The sequence below is a fragment of the Aquarana catesbeiana genome, linkage group LG06 (assembly GCF_042186555.1).
Source record: "Aquarana catesbeiana isolate 2022-GZ linkage group LG06, ASM4218655v1, whole genome shotgun sequence".
Classification (NCBI taxonomy): Eukaryota; Metazoa; Chordata; class Amphibia; order Anura; family Ranidae; genus Aquarana; species Aquarana catesbeiana.
Genome location: NC_133329.1, coordinates 412,883,101 through 412,905,195, shown reverse-complemented (window position 1 = coordinate 412,905,195; position 22,095 = coordinate 412,883,101). Strand labels below are relative to the sequence as shown.

The following is a 22,095-nucleotide window of genomic DNA, read 5'->3' as shown; positions in this document are numbered from 1 at the left end:
AGTCTCCGCTCTAATTCATCCCAAAGGTGTTCTATCGGGTTGAGGTCAGGACTCTGTTCTATCGGGTTGAGGTCAGGACTCTGTGCAGGCCAGTCAAGTTCCTCCACCCCAAACTCGATCCTCCATGTCTTTATGGACCTTGCTTTGTGCACTGGTGGGCAGTCATGTTGGAACAGGAAGGGGCCGTCCCCAAACTGTTCCCACAAAGTTGGGAGCATGAAATTGTCCAAAATGTCTCGGTATGCTGACGCCTTAAGAGTTCCCTTCACTGGAACTAAGGGGCCAAACCCAACCCCTGAAAAACAACCCCCCACTATAATCCCCCTCCACCAAATGATTTGGAGCAGTGCACAAAGCAAGGTCCATAAAGACAAGGATGAGTGAGTTTGGGGTGGAGGAACTTGACTGTCCTGACCTCAACCCGATAGAACACCTTTGGCCTAATCCACATCAGTGTCTGACCTCACAAATGCTCTTCTGGAAGAATGGTCAAACATTCCCATAGACACCCTCCTAAACCTTGTGGACGGCCTTCCCAGAAGAGTTGAAGCTGTTATAGCTGCAAAGAGTGGGCCAACTCAATATTGAACCCTGCGGACTAAGACTGGGATGTCATTAAAGTTCATGTGTGTGTAAAGGCAGGTGTACCAATACTTTTGGCAATATAGTGTATATGACTCTCTAATTATAGAGAAGTCATATAATGCACGATATAGTTGCGGTCTCTGTTGCACGGGGCTTCAGGCTTCCATCCACTAGATTGGCACCCCGGGAGGGACCATCTCTCTTTAAGCAATTCTCTCCAGTCATCTCTCAATGCAAAGAATACTCCACCGTTCAGGTAGGTCTAGGCTGGTAGACAGATGAAAAGATTCTGATCCTCCAAAAGAAAAGAGCCCTGGGTGCTGGCTAATGCTGAGACGAGCGGAAATGAACGAAGTAATCTGGATGGCCGCACACCGGACGAGATAACAAGTGCCTTTATTGATAAAAACTGTATCATGGAATACACAGGACACTACAGCAGGAACGTACAGGAATCAGCTGACGCGTTTCACACTTATGCCAAGTGCTGGATCATGGAATACACAGAACACTACAGCAGGAACATACAGGAATCAGCTGACGCGTTTCACACTTATGCCAAGTGCTGGATCATGGAATACACAGAACACTACAGCAGGAACGTACAGGAATCAGCGGAGCGGAGCTATGAGTAAGCACTTGGCATAAGTGTGAAACGCGTCAGCTGATTCCTGTACGCTCCTGCTGTAGTGTCCTGTATATTCCATGATCCAGTTTTATCAATAAAGACACTTGTTATCTCGTCCAGTGTGCGGCCATCCAGATTACTTCGTTCATTTCTGCTCATCTCTCAATGCACACAGGCATGCTAGATAAAGAGAGGAGACCAAGCCCTCCAAATAATATAAAACCCGATAAACTCTTTTATTAAAACAACCTAAATGCACTTACAAGTGTATGCAAAACAGCGCTGTCTGTAAAACAATAACAGATAACTGGAAGGCACCTCCGGGGACACTTGTGGGAACGTGATGACGTCACAAGACGTAGCTCTATCCGATGCGCTTCGTCAGAAGTTACACCTTCCAGGGCACTTGTTTGATATAAGTGACATTTTATGAACTATTGCACGAAGTGCGAATATTTGGAATCGTCATTATGTTGTATGTTTTGGGTTATGGTGTAGGTTTGTGTTTATTTAGGTAGTGCAGCACAGTATATTAAGAGTTTCCAGCTCCTTCTTCACAAAGGAGTCCTCAGCCCCCCCCCCCCCTTTTAAATCAGGTGTGACAGGAGTGGGACCCAGCTTACCTTGGAAGGCTCTGGAAACTCCATGTCCAGCTCGCCCAGTTCCCCTGTGTAAATCAACCTGTGTCCATTAGGGGCACAGGGTGACCGAGAACCCCAGTCTGATCTGCACTAATCAGACTCACTGTACAATCACACTATACATTGTATATTGTCTCATATACTGTTGTAGACTCTTTACTAGATTGTTTGAGGTGTGGCTGTATCCCATTGTTCTCTTGTTTGTGTCTGCCTTGGGAGCAACCTATTATGGGATGTATATGTCTATGTGGATTAGCTGTGAGAGGGGAGGGGGGAATTCCTCCAACAGCTCTCCCTGCTCATAGGACAGTCTACTGATGTGGAGTTTGAATCCACCTGTGTCATGCTACTGGTGGAGGTAAGTCTACCCCGCCCTGTGTCATTATGCAAAGGAGGGGGCATTGTCCTCTGAGTGTATATCTCTGTGTTCCTCTGTTCGAATAAAGAGTTCATGTTCCCGCTTTGCAGCCAAACGAGTCCTGCCTTGTTCTTGGTTGTAATATGCGGCTATAATATCTAATATCTATAGTCAGACTGGAGGAAGCGGTATATGACAGAAGCACTCAAGCGGAGTGTGGGACAGGTTCCGTTACACTCAGCCCCCTACTTTCACATCAAAGTCCTCAGCCAACCCATTTGCACCATGGAAACGTATGGCATTGTGCAAGAATATGGGATGCAGCGCAAAACCGCACCCCTAAAGAGCCAAGAAAGGCACCCCAGGGTGTCATGGCACCCTGGTTGAGAAACGCTGGGTTAGGGGACTTGTGTAAAGGTTCAAATCTATGATTGTCCCTTCTCTGTGCAGGCCACAAAGCAGTTGCATTTAGCATCGGTCATATGACTGCTATGAAAGGTTTCACTTCTTGCTGCAGTCGGAGGTTTGGATCAGCCCAAAACCCAATTTAGTTCCCTGAACAGCTGAAACTCACTCCGAACCAACAACTCGTCTGTAGGGGTGAAATGCTGCAATCAAATGGCAACTTTGTATTCGTCAGTCACAAGTTCACGTTCATTGAATAGTTCATGGACTCTCTAAAGTAGCATAGCTTACCGTTCTTCCCGGCATAGCTCCTGTTGAATCCGTTCTTATTCACATTGTCGATCGTTTTGGCATCTGTCCCGTGGAAAAGCAATCTCTCGCTTTCCATCTTGTTCTTATCCTCAATACTGCTCTTCTTAATCTCGTAGTTCAACCAGAGGTGTTTGTTTTGTATTCTCTCAATCTGTGAAAAAAAGAAATATACCGGCCACATCATTCATAGAAAATATTCTGAGAATACACCCGCCAGGGGCTGTTCACATTATGTAATGGGAACAATGGGTCTGATGTGTTACTTTATGCAGACATCGTTACACGTGCTGTTCACAGACAATCGCTGAATGATCCTTTAGATATGTTAAAGTGTTTCTTAAATAAAATGTATTATATTGAAGCTTTCCCATACTTAGATGAGATGGCTGAATTCGTTTTCTATTTTTTTTAGACTTTTTTTTTCCTTTTAATTTCACCTGGTGATCCTGTACACACTCCCTGTCCTAGGGTAATAACACTCACTCCACTGTGAGTGAGTGTGCCATGGGCTGGCCATGACCTGTTTGGTTAAGCTAATTGGGCTTATCTGAAGGGACCTGGTTGCTGTTCCAGCTGATCCACTTTTTATGGAGTTCTTGTTGCCTGCAGCCTTGAATTACTGCATGGATGGGTTGTTAGAGGTCTCTCGTCTCATTTCTCATATGAGTCCTCTGTCAGTTAACACAAAGAGGACTCTTGCTCAAGTGTTGGGCTGGAAAATAGCAAGCAAAAAGCCTCTGCTTTGCATGCTGTTGGATTGACAGCCTTTCTTCGGAGCTACCCTGGACACCCTTATTGAGGATGTCATGGGGGGCGAGAGTACACATCTGCACCAACAGAAGAAGCCTAGGGCTCAGTCCGGGAAGGTTCATCCATCCTCAGAGGCCAAGAGTTACTAAGTCTAAGCCTGACACCCAGTTCACCTGCAAATCCTGGACTTCCAGGTCTCCAAGCCCTCGAAAAGGTCTTCTTTGACATGCAGGGCACCCCCATTTTCCAAAATTTGGGGAGATCAGTTAGCCTTTGTGGACTTTTGGACAGCCAGCATCTTGAATTCTTAGTAAAGAAAGGTCATTTCCAGAAGCTATGAGCTAGAATTCTGTTCTCAGCCGCCTCCTTGGCTTATGTCTTCAAACCTGTCTGTGTCACCGCATAGATTAGCTTATCTACAAAGGGTTCTACACCACCTGCTGCAAGTTCCCAAACCAAAAGGGGCATGAGGCCCATCTTGGATCTCAAGGTTTCAAATGTCTTCATTCAGGCCCAGAAATTTCATATGGAATCCATCAGGTCTGTCATAGCCTCTCTACATCAGGGAGACGTTCTGGTCTCTGTGGGCATCAGAGATGTGTGATTGCATATCCCCTTTTTTTTCAGCACATCAGTGGTTCCCTCGTTTTGCTGTGGGTCCCAGCACTTGCAGTTTCAGGCACTGCCATTCGACCTATCTTCCACACTCTGTGTTCCCCAAATCCCTGTGCTCACCTTGATGCACTCCTAGGTTATCCCCATTGTAGGATCTCTGGACAAACTCCTGTTGGTCTTATTCTAGACACAGCTCAAGCCAGAGTAATTCTTCCCCAGACTTGGACCCTTCAGTCCAGGAGTCTCCCGACTCTTCCCTGTTGCATGATAGTTCCGGAACTGAAGATAGCCTTGTACGTGGCAGTTCTATTTGTCCATTTTCACTTCAGACACCTACAACTCAACATCCTGTCATCACTAGACAAGTCAGTTCAGTCCTTGGATAGAATGATTCACCTGGCACTGAAGACCGAGTTGTCCCTGACTTTGTGGCTGAGGAAACAGGCTGTGGAGTTGGGGGAAGTCCTTCTAGTCATTTGACAGATCTTAACAATGAGTGCCAGCCTGTTGGGATTTGTTTTTTCCTTCTTTACTTGAACTCACATTGATGACTCCAACCCACCCAACCTAATAGGATAGAGCCTTGTAGAACTTAGCATTGAAAGGACCAAAGGTCTGCATTGAGATCTATTCTGAACAAGCAAAGCTATAGTTGGAACCATTGATCTAATTTATCTCTACCCACCAGAAGATCAATCCATTACAATTCTTTTTTCATATCCTCCTGTCTAAACTCTTGCATTTAAAGCGACTCTCATGGACCTTCAGCTTCCATAACCATTTCTCACACTCCAAAACCTAGAGTTAGAGGTATTTAAACAATTAAATACAGAATTGCCCTTATATAAATGACTTGTAGGGCCATCCCTCAAATATGGGGTGCAGTACTTGGATCTGCCCAGTAAGAATGATGGAGGAGCTATGACAAGATGTACAAAAGCTAACAATTATTTAATAATAGAAATGGGAGGTTTCACTGATGATGCAGAAAAGACTGAGCTTGTTTCATTTGAGATCTAATTAATGTCTGCAACAATTTTTATGGTCAGTTTAATGATTAAGTATATATGAACTTTGTATTTCAAGGACTGGACAAAAGGACAGATGGACACCAGTTGTAGGTGGGAGGAAAGATACTTTTTTCACCACTTTGTGAATTTATTCTTTGCAGAAAGTTGGCCAAAGCCCAGTTCCTGTTTAACTCCTAACCCTTAACTCAAGTAATTGTTTCAGTGTATGGCGCCATGTAATAAGGTCGCTCTCCACAGCATTCTCCTATGAGTCCATATCGGTTTTAGGACACAGCTGAGGGACATGTCCTTGATGCCCTGAACTCACAGGAACTGGGTTGAATAAGACTGGGTGTCATTCAGTCTGAAGATGGTCTGAAGATGGACCAGCACTGGAACATGGAGAGCACATAGGGCAGCGCTGGGGCATAAAGTACTGCTTAGCAAATTTATTTTCTGCTTACTACAAAAATATGTTCCGGTAATTCTTAAAAAAACAAATGATCAAAAAAAGCCCCATATTTTTTAAAAACTAAGCTGTTAAAATCTTTTTGGTATGAGCTGTAGACAAATCTAAGGAAGGAAAGGGGGATTGGGGGTCTTATAATTGTAGCGCTACCCCCGCAAGGGCCAATGGTTTGTGTCCTAGCGTGTAGAAACAGCCAAGCAAACAACAACTTCCACTCCTCTGGCTAAAAAAAAAAAAAAAAAAAAAAAAAAACAGTCTAGGGGGTTGCTTTTTTGAAAGTTTATTGAAAGTTAACTTGGTGGAGTTAAGGGAGCTGTGGGATACTCCAAAACCCCAACAGGAAATATAAGGACAGTAGACAGCACTGGAACACTGGTAGCAATGTCCCAGACCATGCAAAATATAAAAGAATACAGCGCTGTCAGAAAAAATATAACATGACACACATAAATTGATCTGACATGTAAACTATAGGTTGAATAATAAGCTGCGGTCACAAAAATGCGAGATACCCACACTATAAATGTTAAAAAATATATAAGAAACCGCGCTCACTATAAATGTTAAAAAATATATAAGAAACCGCGCTCACTATAAATGTTAAAAAATATATAAGAAACCGTGCTCTATAAATGTTAAAAAATATATAAGAAACCGCGCTCTATAAATGTTAAAAAATATATAAGAAACCGCGCTAATAAATGTTAAAAAATATATAAGAAACCGCGCTTATAAATGTTAAAAAATATATAAGAAACCGCGCTTATAAATGTTAAAAAATATATAAGAAACCGCTAGCGCGGTTTCTTATATATTTTTTAATGTCCCAGACCAGGCAAGTCTTCTACTCGGTGCAGCACGGGCTAACAAGAACAACAGTCACTTCTCCCTTAGTCCGTACTCACAGTGTCCCCAAAGCTTGGAATGTCTCCCTCAGACTCCAGCAGGCAGACTCCTCTGTGAAGCTCCCGAGGCAGATCTCCAGTGGCACCACTCCTTAGTTCCTAACAGGCTCGTGACCCCCCCCCCCCCAGCTGAGATTTGGATGAACAGGCTGGGACCTCAGCAGGACCGCTAAGAAGGGCAGACAGCCCTCCTGGCTGGGAACCTCTCCTCCTTGGAAAAGAGCCCGCTCTCTGGTGCTCCAGACTTTTATTCATCCTCCAATTGCCATCTAGGCTAACCCCCCAGGGATTGGCTGTAGCTGCATAAATATTCAGACTGCCTTTCTGACTCTCCCACCCACTATGTTCTGGAAATCTCCCAAAATCAGGGGGAAGCAGTCAAACCTGTATCCTGTAGAACCCAGAACAGCCCAAAGCAATAACAAGCCACTCTGCTGATTACAGGAGAGCAAACCAACTAAATTTGCCTAGCCAAACCTAGCAGCCTAACTAGGAGGGTGCTACCTATTTAAAATCATCATCTGCAACTCACTGGTGGGTTCTTGGTAGGAATGAATGGACAAATTGTTGATCAAATCAAAATGAACCATTTTAAGCAGGGAATGTTTAATACATGGGTCTGGAAGCTGTGACATGGGCTCTGTGGGGGAATTTCTAGGTGAGGACGCTCAGGTAATGCCAGAAATGTGTGAGTATGTTTAGGTGATGCTGGGATGTGTGAAAAACCTCAGGTGATGCTAGAGGTGTATGAGAATGTTCACCTTATAGGGAGGTGTGAGAATGTTCTGGGATGTATGCGAATGCCAGGACAGGAGGTGCGAGAATGTTCAGGTGATGAGGGGTTGTATAAATGCTTGGGTGATGATAGGAAAGAATGTAAATTGCAGAGTGTATTGAATTACCTTAATGATCTTCATCTGACATGAATTTTCAAACTCTGATTGGACTTTAATGTACTCTTCGGATTTCGGCACCAGCTGTACAACTTCCATACTACTGTTGTTCATCTTGGTCCAATATGATGGTATAGACTTTTTTTCTGCAATGTGAATGATCATTGAAATTAAAGCAGAACTTCCAATAGACCGCTAATTACAAACCTGAAATATACAATATATGTGGTGTGTTCTCCCCCGACACAGACTCATCACCAATTCTCCTTTATGGCAACCAGCAAGGCTGTGCCGACTCAGGAGCTGGTGTCCACTTCACTGCAAGTCAGATGACCATCCTGGGAGATTGGACCAGCCTGGCTCAGGATATTTCTGGTTTGGATCTAAGTTTTCTTTCTGGTCAAGGGTTAATAGGAATAGGCTCCTCTAAATGGGTTCTTCTGAGCCATGTGTGTATGAAGCATTTGGGAAGGATCTGGTAGGCAATGTTTGCATTTGACTTGGCTCTTCTGGAGCTGTGTTCATGGCATCGTCTATTCTCCTTCATCTGGACTGCTTTTGTATTTGAGTGCAAAAAGAAGCATATAAAACACATCTTAGTTGCATCTCAAACTTATGTACAACCTTTGGAATGAATTGAGATCCAGGTCTTCTCTTCCAACATCAGTAAATGACCTCACAAATTCCCACGAACACCGTTCAAAATCAAAATCTTATGGAAAGACTTCTCAGTGAAGTGGAGGCCGTTTTACCCACAAAGGTGTGTGTGTATGGGGGGGGGGGGGGGGAGTCCATATTAATGGCCATGCTTTTTGTCCATGGCCAACAAGATGCTATAGGTGTGATGGTCAGGTGCTCAAAAACGTTTGTCTATATAGTGTCTAAAACTTTCTAGTTTTTTCTAAGCATGTGGGCAGGGCCTACCACGCCCATGCACTAGGGGTACCTTTGCCCGAAGGTGTGCTCACGAATGCCCGGGACCAGACGGGAACTGCGGTCATGTGGACAGTAAAATTAAGGCAGTCTCCCAACTTGAGCTAGCATTGCATGTAATAATGAAGCTGAGTTCCTTTATAAAGTACTCTCCCATAGCTCTACATTCAGTGACTTGTATGTGATGTATTTGGAGAAGCATGCCAAGCTGCACTACCTCCACCAGCCGGCATACCTCTGTTACCTCACTCCCAGTAACAGAATGAGATTCTGTTGGGCACATAACGTGGATCTCATACGTGCTCTGCATTAACTCTCCTGTACCATATAGTCAGGCTGAGGGCCTGTACCATATAGTCAGGCTGGTAGCTATGGGAGACGGACTGCTAGGTAGGGAGTCGAATTGGCGACCCCCCTCACTACTGTAGTATACCACACCTTACCCAGATACCATGCCTCGACTGGTTGCTTTGTGTCTCTTGATGTCAACTTGGTTACCCTTAGCAACAGCCTTTATTCTTCCTTAGTATGCTCACTTGACACTGTAGTGTAGAGTGCTTCATACCCCTCTAGTGCTGATACAAGCCCCGGTTCTTTTAGATACGTCAGCCCCATTAGGCACCCCTTTTTGACCAAACACTTACCTGTCCTTACTGATAATCTGTAGAGAAGTCATGATCAAAAGTGCAATGGTTCATTCTCTAACCCTGACTAACTGATATATGGCCCAGGCATACTTTTCAGATGTTAGTCCATAGTTGGTGGCACCCCAGGTACCTTGGTATAGAAGGTAGACGATACAGTTCCTCCTTGTATCGAGAACAGCACCAGCAGACCAGAGCACACGAGGACTCTCTGGGTCTCAGCATTCCCCCAATTTATACCACAGATGGGTCGGCTGAAACCTGAAAAGCCTGCGCACCGGAAGCACTGAAATGAACCCTTCCGTAACCCAGGCTGGGCCAGTTCCTAACTTATTAAGCAGTTCCCAACCTGCTTACAAGCACTCCAGTTCCATGACTGTCATTCTCTTCCTACATTTTTCAGGGTGCATTTTTTTTGGTCCATGACTTACCAAGAAGTGAAGACATAGGATGACCTTTACAGCCAAAGCACTAGCTACCAAACAATGATAGCAATGGTGACACCAATATTCCTGTCATGACCTGTTTACTCAACTTTACTTCTTAATTTGGTCACCATCACTGGCTATGTGGGTAAAGTGCCCAGCGCCCTCATCCTAACCCTGACTTCACTCCCTACTGAGGTTCTGTCCTGGAACAAGCATGCAAAATAGGACTTTTCAGACTTGTTTGACAACATACTTGTTTCAGATCAGTTGCTCACTAGAGAATAAAGCCAGGATTATGGTGGCAGCCCTGGAGGATGGACTTCAAAGGAGAACTTCATACTTACCTTTAGTCCTGGTATGAAGATCTTTATGGTGTGGTAACCCAAAAAATCCTTTGCTTGAAAAAGGTCCTGGCCATGCCCCATGCCTGCTGCACCATTGAGCCATGGCCTTCTTCATTCTAATGGTTGATCTGTACCCATGGGGAGTCATCCAGAGGGGAACCTATGCAGCCTCCTGCTAAGACTTTTTACAGCTAAAATGCTGTGTGGAGCATCACAAAGATCTCTGGAGGAGGCTGAAGGAGGAGTTTACCTCTATGGGTAGCAGAAAGATTGGGGGACAATAAAGGACAACTTCATTAAAAGTCATCAATGGCAGCTCTCTTTTTCTGTCCTTACAGGTTCACTTTAATAAGGATAATAGAATTACCGTGTTTAGAATTTCGTTGAAGCTTCACGATGTTCCCTTTGGGATCCCTTGCAGTTTTTAGTTCTACACTCACTGTGTATTTTGCCCCTCTAATATAGATAGGTATACTTTGTCTTTCCTCGTTCTTGGCCTTCTCCAGTTCCATGTTTGTCATTTTGTCAAATGGACTAAATTTGCTTCCGTTGAGGTATCCCCATTCCACCAGATTACTGCACAGCTCCGCCTCCCGCTCTATTGTCCTCTTATCTCGCACACTCTTGATCATCTCTTGGATTTTATTACTGATTTCCAGAACATCCCTGGACAGGCCCAGTACTTTGACGGTGGAACTTGAAGAGTCAAAAATAACAGTAACTCGGTAGGTCTTCTGAAGTTGGCCCAAAGCCTCATGGTCCTTGTCATCAAAGTCCTGGATCCAGTCATCTGTGATGATGTTCTCAGACTGCTCCTTCATTATCAGATCACGGAGCCAGACTTTCGTCTTATCCACGGCGTCCTGACTTTCCGCACACAGCTGGATAATAGCCGGCTCAATGTTTTCTCGTAATTCAAAAACCTTGGGATCCTCTTCTTCATCCTCTTCTACGTTATAATTCGGCGTCATAAAACTCACAAGGGCTGTTTGGGAGACAAAAAACAAATGTATGTAACTGGATTCTAGAGGAAGAGTCACACCAGGTTGATGTAGAGAAGAAGGACCTAATGATAGGATCACTGTAGACCATATCATCCAATCAGAAATAAGCAGCTTCATTTAATAGGGCTATGCATAATGCGGTATTAGCCACTGAGATTTAATCTATTGCAGGCTGCTCCAAAAACAGGCAACAGAGACCAAACACGATCGGTATAAAGGTATCAGCACTCACATTTTGTAAACTTGATGAAAGGCAGCCAGGAGGATTGCTTTGCTGCAGCAGATCCGGCCTTCACCTTCATGGCATCGAGGAAATCGTCTACGATTTGCTGAAGCGGAGTGATCAGTTTCACCATTAGAACTGATCTGGGTGAGTTATGGCTAACAAATTCCATCACTGCATCTAGTACGGCTTCGGCTACCACATCGGAGGATACCATTCCCAAACCTGCCAATGATAAGTGGACGTTACTATGTAATTATTAATTGTACATATAGGCTCTATGTGTCCTTACCAGCCCGGACCTGTATTAAAAAATGTATGTAATGTAAATATAAAAATGAAGTCTATATCACAGGCTCCATACCACTGACCTTTAGATGTTATATACAGTACATGTAATAGAGGTGGATAATGATGGAGGATTTGTATAATGTTACTGGGGGAGCTGGGTGATAAGATAGACTATGCAGGGGCAGACTGACCATTCGGGCACTCGGGCACTGCCCGAGGGCCCCATGTCACTAAGGGGCTCCATCAGGGTTGCCAGCCTCAATAAAACCAGAGACAGTATGTAAAAATCTTTTTTTTTTTTTTTTAAATCCCAAGATTATAGCTGCCCTGCCTCTCCAGTACCTTTTCAGTGTGTGTATACAGTATGTGTGTGTGTATACTGTGTGGTCCCATAATCTATTGCCTGGGGTCCCCATAATCTCCTATTGCCTGGGGGGCCCCATAATTTCCTATTGCCCGGGGGCCCCATAATCTTCTCCTATTGTCTGGGGGCCCCATAATCTCCTATTGCCCGGGGGCCCCATGAGTTGTCAGTCCGCCCCTGGTATGTGTACTTCTGTCTTTATTAGCCACATTCACTCTGATCTATGTCTTATCTCATACAATGTATTTTTTTTTTTTTTAATTTACTTCCCATTGCCAGGACAAGTTCATCCAGTGCCCAGGTGGAGGATGGGAAATTGTGCTCCCCCAGCACCCCCCCCCCCCACCTATCAAACATCTCAAACTCCCAAAACCCACCAGCCCCCGCCCCCATTGGGTGGATAAAGGGATGAGGCCAATAGCCTATGTTTGTGGCATACAATGAAGTGATACCATTGTTTGTGGTACACTGTAGCAAACTGAAAAGTTAAAGATCAGTGCGCAAATACAGTGGTGAAGGGGAAAAAAAATTTCCTGGGTTGCCAGTGCCACTAGAAGAAAGAAAATGTCAATGTTGTAAACAGTAGTGGCCCATCCATAAGGGGCACCTTCCCCTTAATCTATGCGCTCGGCCCCTAATCTATATGTAGGGCACTGGGCGCATGGATTCCAATGGGTTTTTTTGAAGCACATGATTAGAGCCTGAGGCTCTAATTGGCTTCAAAAAAGGGTGGGCTCAGGGCGCAGAGCACTGCGCTCTGAGCCCACCTAGTTGTGTGACATTAGTGAATTAATATTTGCTATTGTCTTCCTAATTCTCCTCCCGGCCAATCAGGAAGCGTGTACTGAGAACCGATTGGCCAGGGAGTCATAGGATTCCCAAGCCAATCAGGTCTCAGGACCCATTTCTTGTTTGGCCGGGAGGAGAAGCAGCAGGTCCAGAGCAAGGTCTCCTCACCTTGGAAGACTGAAGCCATCAGGGTGAGAGTCAGGGAGCAGCTCAGCCAGAGGAGCGGTCCTCTCCAGGGACGGCTCACCCACAGCCACATCCAGCAGTCCCTGGCTCGGACAGTGGAAGGAGGAGGAGGGGAGATCCGAGTGTCAATCTGGCCAGGACTCGTCATCTGCCTCCTAAGATAAGGAGGCCTCTGATCGCCTCCTTCCTGTCTGTCCGTCTATCTTGGGGGGCGCGTTTAGCACCACCTTCCCATCCGTCTCCCGAGGGGGGGTTGGGTGGCGTTGGTTTGCCGCCCCCCCCCCCCCCCCCCCCCCCCCAAAAAATATTGAGCCTCCACTGGTTGTAACTAGAAATAAAACATGTTTCTAGGTTGGTGGGGTCACTGAAAGGAAAAAAATAACCGAGTCAGTGGTGTCCCAAAAAGGAAAAAAATGCCAGAGTCAGTGGTGTCACTAAAAGGAAAAAATGTCACCGGGTTGTTTGTGTCACTAAATAAAAAAATGTCCCTGAGTCAGTGGTGTCAAGAAAGTAAAAAATGTCCCTGAATTGGAACAAACACCACTACAAAGCTCCTCCCCCACACCTACAGCACAGAGCTCCTTACATTGGTGGTCAGTGGGAAAAATGCCCCCCCTGCAGTGATGATTAGAGTTGCACCCAAAGAGACTTCTAAAAAAACATCATTAGCCCATTGTTGCTGGGTCTTCCAAGTAGAACCGACCCGAACTATGCAGACACTCTCTGATGGGAGGTCAATCAGCCACGGCTCAAGGAACCCCTAGCATCTTCTGGAGGAACTCTAGGCTTCCACCAAACCCTGGCTGAGAATAGGTGCCCTTGTAGTTGGTGTGGCACACACGGTTATCTGCGTCTATGAGTGTTGTGTGTTCTTATGATGGCAGATCGGGTCACTGTAATGAAAATCATCGATTTGTGTGAAGGAGCACAAAGAGTCCAGGGATTTCCACAACCGGCTGAACATTGAACCTCCTATTCTGTCTGAGGATTGTATGTGTGTCTTATACAGAAACCCTCCCTGACTTCTGTATTACGTTACAAACCTGGCATGGCAGACAACACAACGGATGTATTTTTCTGCCTCTCGCAGTCTTGGAGAACATTTCTCACACTTTGTTTCAGATCATCTGGTTTAGATGTGTCAAAGATGAGGATCTTCTTCAATGAAGTTCCTTCGATGTTCGGCAATTTCTTGGTTTCTGTGCAGGAGGAAATGCATGACAGAATCAGTGTTGAGGCCGAGATACAGTTGAGTTTTGTCTGTGATACTTCTTTATTTGCACTAACAGGTACATTTTTAGGACAACCTTGAGAAGTGTCCACCCTCTCCTTCTAAGGTCCAAGCATTACCACTACGGAAAGGTTTAGCAAAATAGCAAAAAAAACTGCCGTGTTATGCTTTGAAAAAAGAAGAACAATGTTGCCTGCAAGTATGGCAGAGCCAGTGCCTTTAGCAGCACTTAAAGGGATGCTATACTGAGTGCTCCAACATAAGAATTGGGCCCCAACAAGCTGGCCAGCAGAAGAAAGGGTAGGTCTTATTTTGAAGGGGGTCAATTGTTGCTGGGAGGGATCTACTGTTGAGAGAGTGGTCTAATGTTGCTGGCTGCTGAAGGGTCTATTGATGCTGGCTGTTGGGTATGCATTGATGCTGGAAGGAATCTATTGTTGCTGGGGTGTCTATTGTTGCTAGATCTATTTTACTGCCTTTCTTGTTATCATTAACAAATTCCATACAAAATACTTGGCTCTGCTTTCTCGAAAAGGGGCAATACTGAGAGGTGGGTAAGGTTTGGACCCAAGAAACGGTGCTCGGAGGTGGGTAGGGGGCGGAGTCAATGGGTGACTCGGAAGGGGGGGGGGTTCCTGCACCTTATCTCTGAGAAAAGAAATACCTGACACTACCTATAGATAAGCCTTATTATAGGTGTACCTATAGGTACAATCCATGTATGGGAGTCTTTCCCACTTTAACAGAGAGCAGTGATCGGCTAGTGTATTCTGCTTAGTGTGTTCTGGTGCTGCTCATGCTGTCTTGAAGTTTCACACTGTCCTAGCAACTATGAAAAGTGCTGGATATTAGGTGGAAACCATGCAGATGGGAGCATGAATATTCATACAGCCCTGGCCAATTACAAGATGAGGTGCCCCTAGCCATGCTGGGTGTCCGTATTTATGTTCTAGAACAGCCTTTCTCAACCTTTTCAACACAGAGGAACCCTTGAAGTAGTTCTCTGGTCTCGGGGAACCTCTGCTAAAAATGAGAAATCTACACTCATGATATAATAGTGTGATGGTCAGTGGGAAGAATAGCCCTTACACTTGTCGTCATTGGGAAGAATTACCTCCTTACAAATAGCTAAAAATATCAATGGTGTGAGTGGGAACTTATCTGAGAGACAGAAATTGCCCAATGCTGAAGGAACCCGTAGTAACCTCTGGAGGAACCCTAGGGTTCCACGGAACCCTGGTTGAGAATCACTGTTCTAGAAGCACATGGGTTCTGAGTCATTCCAAGGAGAGGATTGCACAATGTGGCCTCAGGTGGGAGACCTGAGGGCCTGAAGTCGATGTGGCAACCCTGGTCCTACCATGACTGACACAGGGAGAGTCTACAGTGCATCTGGTCTGGTATTGTGGAAAGAGAAGACTGCTGGTGGTGCTGCAGGAGCCTTGTGAGTAGAGACACTCTAAGGATGCTTAGACAGTTGTCCCCTCTTGTGTTTTAAGTCAGTTGAGAGCCCACACATAGAGAACACTGGCTAGTGTTCGTAGAGCTTTGTCCAGGACAGTCCACTACTTTACCAAGGGACATTGCTCTGTGCTGCTGCAAAGAAGTGTGTATCTCCCTTTTGCAAGGACTTAAGCCAAGTTCCACTAGGAAAAGAAGTTAGAGTCCTCGGTATCAACAGTTCAATTTGGAGTTGTCGCCAATGAACAGTCTAGGGGGTTGTGTTTTTGTTGTTTTATTGGAGAACTTGGATAGGGAAGGGACTCCTTATCCAAGTTCTCCAATAAAACAACAAAAACACAACCCCTAGACTGGTCATTGGAGACAATGTGTGGAAGTGAGAGTATGCACCTGTCTTTGGGAAATACCTTGTGCCTGGCTGCGGGGCAAGAAGTGGGGAAGACCTGGGCAACATACCAGCGTCTCCTGCGGGGGGTAGTGCTACATGAGCAAGAAACTTTTGGAGTGCGGTGACTCTGGAACTGACAGATGGAGTCTTGGAGTCTGCCTGTCCCCAACACTTGGCCAAAACACTTTTCTATTTTTGGCGAAGGCCAGTGAGGACATCATGGCCCATTTGGGGGGGGTTAGTGTTTAGTGTATGATGAGTGTGTAATAGATTTTGGTTTCTCTGCTGAACAAAGAGACAGATAGGTAAATTTATGTGCTGTCTGCTTAGCAGAGATCGGTGATCGGCCAGCAGAGGAGATGCATCTCACCCACAATACATGTGTATATAGAAACCAATGTTGAGCCAGGCTTATAACATAAATACCATTTATTATTTGGTTTCTGCTAATGTTGTTTTTTTTTACCTGATGTGGATAAACTGACAATCACGTCGGCCGTTTCCATGGTTACGTCTCCTTTCTTCACCTGAAATGTGAGCGCTCCGATCTTCATCTCGTGCGTTCCCTGCGCTGAACTCCTGACTGTTAGAGACACAGTGACTGTTATCAGATTATCAGAAACTGTTCTATTGATCAGACAAATATGGTCAATAAATGCCCAATGTGCGGTTTGTTCATCCCTCAGCATTTCAGCCAATCATTTCCTGGGACTGCAGGACCTCATAGCAGTTTTTTTTTTTGTATTAAAGTAACACTAAACAATATTCTTATTCTCCAAAAGTAATCCATGAACATCCATGATTTAATGGTCCTGTAATCTATTCTTCATTAAATTGTTTCTGACTGTGTTTTTCTGACTTCTTGTAACTTCCTTGGTTAGCCCCTGCACCTCTCCTTTCCCCCTTACTTCCATTTGTTTGGAAGGAGCAATACACATTAGCTGTGGTCACATGCACACTACACATACCATAGTCCCATAAACCCATAGTTCCATAGTCCCATAGTCCAATAGTCCCATAGTCCAATAGTCCCATAGTCCCATAGTCCCATAGTCCCATAGTCCAATAGTCCCATAGTCCAATAGTCCCATAGTCCAATAGTCCCATAGTCCCATAGTCCAATAGTCCCATAGTCCAATAGTCCCATAGTCCAATAGTCCCATAGTCCAATAGTCCCATAGTCCAATAGTCCCATAGTCCAATAGCCCCATAGTCCAATAGCCCCATAGTCCAATAGCCCCATAGTCCAATAGCCCCATAGTCCAATAGCCCCATAGTCCAATAGTCCCATAGTCCAATAGCCCCATAGTCCAATAGCCCCATAGTCCAATAGCCCCATAGTCCAATAGCCCCATAGTCCAATAGCCCATCTCAGGAGTGAGCATGAGAAGATGTCTACGATCACAGTGGGAAAAAAAAGGAGGAGGAGGCTGAGAGCAATAGAAGAGATTTTTAATCTTATAAATCTGACACTTTGTGCTGAGGTTTATGTGTGTCCTGGAGAATGCCCCCTGTGTGTGACTCAATGTCTCTTCTCCCCATAACCAGAGTTTAGTGTCACTTTATTCTGTCTGTCATGTCTGTAGAAGAGATTTATGACTCTGGGCTCTCTGTCAGGTGATGGGTCCTGACCGCACACTACAACACAGAGGAGCAGAGACCGCACACTACACCACAGAGGAGCACAGACCGCACACTACACCACAGAGGAGCAGAGACTGCACACTACACCACAGAGGAGCAGAGACTGCACACTACACCACAGAGGAGCAGAGACCTCACACTACACCACAGAGGAGGAGACACCGCACATTACACCACAGAGGAGCAGAGACCTCACACTACAACACAGAGGAGCAGAGACAGCACACTGCACCACGGAGGAGGAGACACCGCACACTACACCACAGAGGAGGAGACACCGCACATTACACCACAGAGGAGGAGACACCGCACATTACACCACAGAGGAGCAGAGACCGCACATTACACCACAGAGGAGCAGACACAGCACATTACACCACAGAGGAGCAGACACAGCACACTACACCACAGAGGAGCAGACACAGCACACTACACCACAGAGGAGCAGAGACTGCACACTACACCACAGAGGAGCAGAGACCGCACACTACACCACAGAGGAGCAGAGACTGCACACTACACCACAGAGGAGCAGAGACTGCACACTACACCACAGAGGAGCAGAGACTGCACACTACACCACAGAGGAGCAGAGACTGCACACTACACCACAGAGGAGGAGACACCGCACACTACACCACAGAGGAGCAGAGACCGCACACTACACCACAGAGGAGCAGAGACCGCACACTACACTACAGAGGAGCAGAGACCTCACTCTACAACACAGAGGAGCAGAGACAAAACAAAATTCACATTATTTTATTTGGAAGTCACTCACTTGAACTTTCCTTGTTACTCCCGGTCTTTTTTTCGAGTTCAGCTGAGAATGCCTGATCACAGAGAATAATAGATATAATATAATATTTGCTGATCACAGGGATCTTAGGGAATATAACAGTTATAAAGGTTTATCATGTCTGTGTACGGGAGTGTATGCCAGTGGTCAGGGTCAGGTGGCATATATCGATTTCCTTACCTTTATGGTTTCAGAATCTTTGGGGTGCAGCAGGATGTTCACCTCCTTCAGATGGACTGGTTTGTTTATGCTGCTAAACTTTAGAATTTGTTCAAACATTAAAGCAGCGACAGTAGATCTGGGAAAGGCGAGGGCCCCGGTCCCGATCGCCGGGAAGGTTATGGAGCCCTTCTTCCTCTTCTCCGCCTCACTTAGACACTTCTTTATGATGTCACTTATTGTCTGTCAAAAATAATACAAATGTTAGTTGTTAACATTACTTATATGTCTCTGTAACCTGTGCGTTGCGTTGAAAGCTTAAACAAAGTGATGAGTTTTGCCAACTATCGTCTTTGCACTTCAAAACACCTCCACCTGTGTAATGAAGAGAGAGGGGGAGGTGTCTGTAGTCCAAATCACAAGTGAAAGGTGAAAATGCTTTTCCTTCATAAGAACAGTATGGTGAGTGTTGTCACCCAGAGACAGGAAGTGTGTTACTGGCAGGATCACCAGGTGAAAATATAGGGAAAAATGCCTGAAAATAAGAGACCTCATACAGCCACCACATCTAAGGACCAGTAAGCTGCAAAGTATGACATCTTTGTTCTTGGGTTTGGAAGCTTCAAAGTTGAATTCCAAACTAAACCTAACTACTCCTAAAAATGTCCCCTACCCATTCCTAACACCTATGCTGACTAACCTGTGTAAGTATTGGTGAAGACCTATATTCTATCCACTGACGCCCCAACTGAGATTAGCTCAGATGCACCCGGGGCGACTTTTACAACCAGCTCTAACACACGCTGGTTTTGATCCCGCTGACAGAGCTGATCATTCTGGCAGGGGTTGCAATGCTCACATCGGTGTGGACAGGACCTGATGGGAAGAAACATTGGCCAGTTTTGGCCATGGCAAAATCTATTCCAAGAGTCTGTGTCTGCCGTCCTTCGCTTACTTAGGCCAACAAGGCTGAAACGCATTAACATCAGCTGTACAAACAGTGTGTCTTTTATGGAGCATTACTAAATCTGAAGACTTTAAGAGCATGTATAATGTTCTAGATCACCTTCTTCTATAACTGTGTTTGCAACCTATCCTGCCCCCGACAGCTCAAGGGGAACTCCTTACTTTATTGGGTTGTACCACCTTATCTCTACTCTATGAAGTGGGTGGAATTGCTTAAAGGCTGCAGGCAGTCGGGTACAGCAGTAAAGCCCTACGACATCCCATGTAAAGGAGAAAGAACTGATATACACTCATGCCCAGCCTATACCTGGAGAAATCCTTGTAACAGCCGGTTATGGGAAGTCAATGGTGGTGTTGGAGTGGTGGTGATCCATTACAAGGGTCAGTCAGAGTGGTGACCAGGCAGGTTCCTTCAGTATACCAGTCAAAACACCTTGTATCACATTTGTCGAGAAGACACCCCAACATGTCTATGTACCCATGTAGTGCAGTCACCTTCATCCAACCACCATAGAATGTGTAGATGTTGATTGTCCAAGAAGAGGACAGAAGGTGTGAGAGGTGTGGACCTCCCTGTTTTAAAAACTGTGGCTTGGATAACTTGCCATATGTCTTCAACATTACAAAACAAGTAACTGCTACCAGATACACCATGACCTAGATAAAGGAGAACCTTCACAGGCATGTTCGTATTCTTACCTTCTCAGCGGAACCATTGGCACCATCCCACTGTGGAACCACAACATGAATGACTGTGTCACAGGCCAAGTTACAGCCATCGGTAACAAATACGGAGCCTTCCTTCACCTCCTTCCCCCTTTTCTGTGTATTCAGGAGATTCTGGAGGTTGTTTCCGGCCTTCCCAAACAGAGCCTTGGAGACGGCTCCAGAACTAAGATCGAGCTCCTTCCCCACACTGTTCACAACCACGTTAGTCTACAGAAAGGAAATAAAAATATAATCATTATTGTACTGATCGCTCAGATCACTTCTGCCTCTTTAATGGTCACCTAAAAAGATGAAGTCGCAGATCCCGATTTTGTCATCAGAGATTCCGGGGCGACTTTCTTTATTTTATAATGAATTGTCTTTGAAAGTATATTTAGGAATCCTTTATTGTCCAATGACAGGATAGGGGTGTGTCCTGGACCAGGCTGTCTCGGGGGAAGTGTTGGATCTAGCTAAAGTGATACTAAACACACACACTGTATAATGTACATTGTCCCTTCTATTTCTGTGTATGTATGATGGCACTGTAAATATTTTAATTTAAAAAAAATCTAAGTCCCTTTTTTACTATTGGATATCCAGCTGTCACATGACCCAACTCTCTCCCAGCTTATAAGCAGGGAAACATAAGCAGGAGGAGTTTCTAGTCCTCTACGGCTGGTCACATGTTCAAAAAAAAGAAAAAAAAAACAATTAATATCAATAAACTGTTTTAAATTGTAATTCAAAAGTATATTTGAAATCAAATCTTTAATATTGTTTGACAATTACATGGTGTGGGCGGATTTTTGCCAGTCACAGGCTGTCACACCCCTCCAGCCTGTGTCTTACAATAAGAGGGAGGTGAAGCCTCCATCAATCTTTTTCTTTAAATATTCTTTATTAACATTTCTTATACCTTACACTTCATAAAATTTACATATCTTCCAACAGGCATGTGGAGACAACCTCCGATTCGTATAAACAAAGTTCATTTAATCAATCCATGTCTATTTTCTCTACCCCTTTTGCCTAACCCCACCCCCCCTCCCCCCTCCTCCCATCCCATCCAGGGTCCCACATTCTTTCATTTATTCCTTACAACCGATACTTATCAACCAGGGGTTCCACATCTTTTCATATTTCTTTATATTTCCTCTTCTAATGTATAGGGCTCTCTCCTTCCAAATTATCTCATTTACTGTTTTTACCCATTCCTCCACCGTCGGGGGGCTACAGTTTGCCATCTTTGCATAATCAACTTCTGGGCTTGATACAGGCACCTCAAAACTGCTGTTTTTAGTGTTAACTCCTCCTGTCCCCATATTCTATCTCCAAGAATGCATAGTCTGGCCTCTGTTTCCAAGGGTATCCCCCACCTGCTACTAATGGCTTCTACTACCCCTGTCCAGTACGGAACTAACTTGGGACATCTCCAGACCATATGTATCAGGTCTCCCTCCCCACCACATCTAGGGCATTTAGGATCTAATCTTAGTCCGCATCTAAATAGTTTTTTTGGTGTATAATATGCCCTATGTACCAGCATTAAGTGAGAAGCTCTCTGCGCAGGGGATACTGAGACCAGCTGCCCGATCTCCAATATTTTCCTCCATTGTCCATCTGATAATTTCCCAACATCCACCTCCCATCCCTCCCTACACCCAAGTTGTTCTGGTCTTACAATACTTTTACCGCACAACTGTGCATATATTTCTGAAATAAATCCCTTTATTTTTCCAGGTTTAACCACTTTCTGAAGCAGTGCAGCCTCGCTCCACACTAAGGGATGTATCCTAAACTGGGCAGCCAAAGCAGATCTCATTTGCAAATATCTAAAGAAGGTTTGCTTTGGGATTCCGTATTCAGTTTGAAGTTCCCCAAAAGATTTTAATACGTTCCCTTTGTATAGCTGGGATAGTCTGTTTATGCCCCATCTCTCCCATTCTTTAAACCCCCCCA

The 22,095-nt window shown here is 45.0% G+C and overlaps 1 protein-coding gene across 2 annotated transcripts in view; it reads right to left on the bottom strand.

Moving 5' to 3' along the window:
* Positions 1-22,095, bottom strand: part of LOC141147296 (protein mono-ADP-ribosyltransferase PARP14-like) — a 421,364-nt gene that overhangs the window by 314,355 nt on the left and 84,914 nt on the right. For both annotated transcript variants that reach the window (XR_012245043.1, XM_073634505.1), the window contains 9 exons: positions 20,125-20,361; positions 18,481-18,702; positions 18,283-18,334; positions 16,324-16,440; positions 13,821-13,976; positions 11,157-11,372; positions 10,288-10,905; positions 7,581-7,717; positions 2,909-3,080 (listed from right to left, as the gene is read on the bottom strand). Coding sequence is in view for 1 of the 2 variants with exons in the window: in XM_073634505.1 (XP_073490606.1) it covers positions 2,909-3,080; positions 7,581-7,717; positions 10,288-10,905; positions 11,157-11,372; positions 13,821-13,976; positions 16,324-16,440; positions 18,283-18,334; positions 18,481-18,702; positions 20,125-20,361 (1,927 nt within the window). In the remaining variant the exon portion in view is untranslated. The remainder of the gene's footprint in view (positions 1-2,908; positions 3,081-7,580; positions 7,718-10,287; positions 10,906-11,156; positions 11,373-13,820; positions 13,977-16,323; positions 16,441-18,282; positions 18,335-18,480; positions 18,703-20,124; positions 20,362-22,095) is intronic.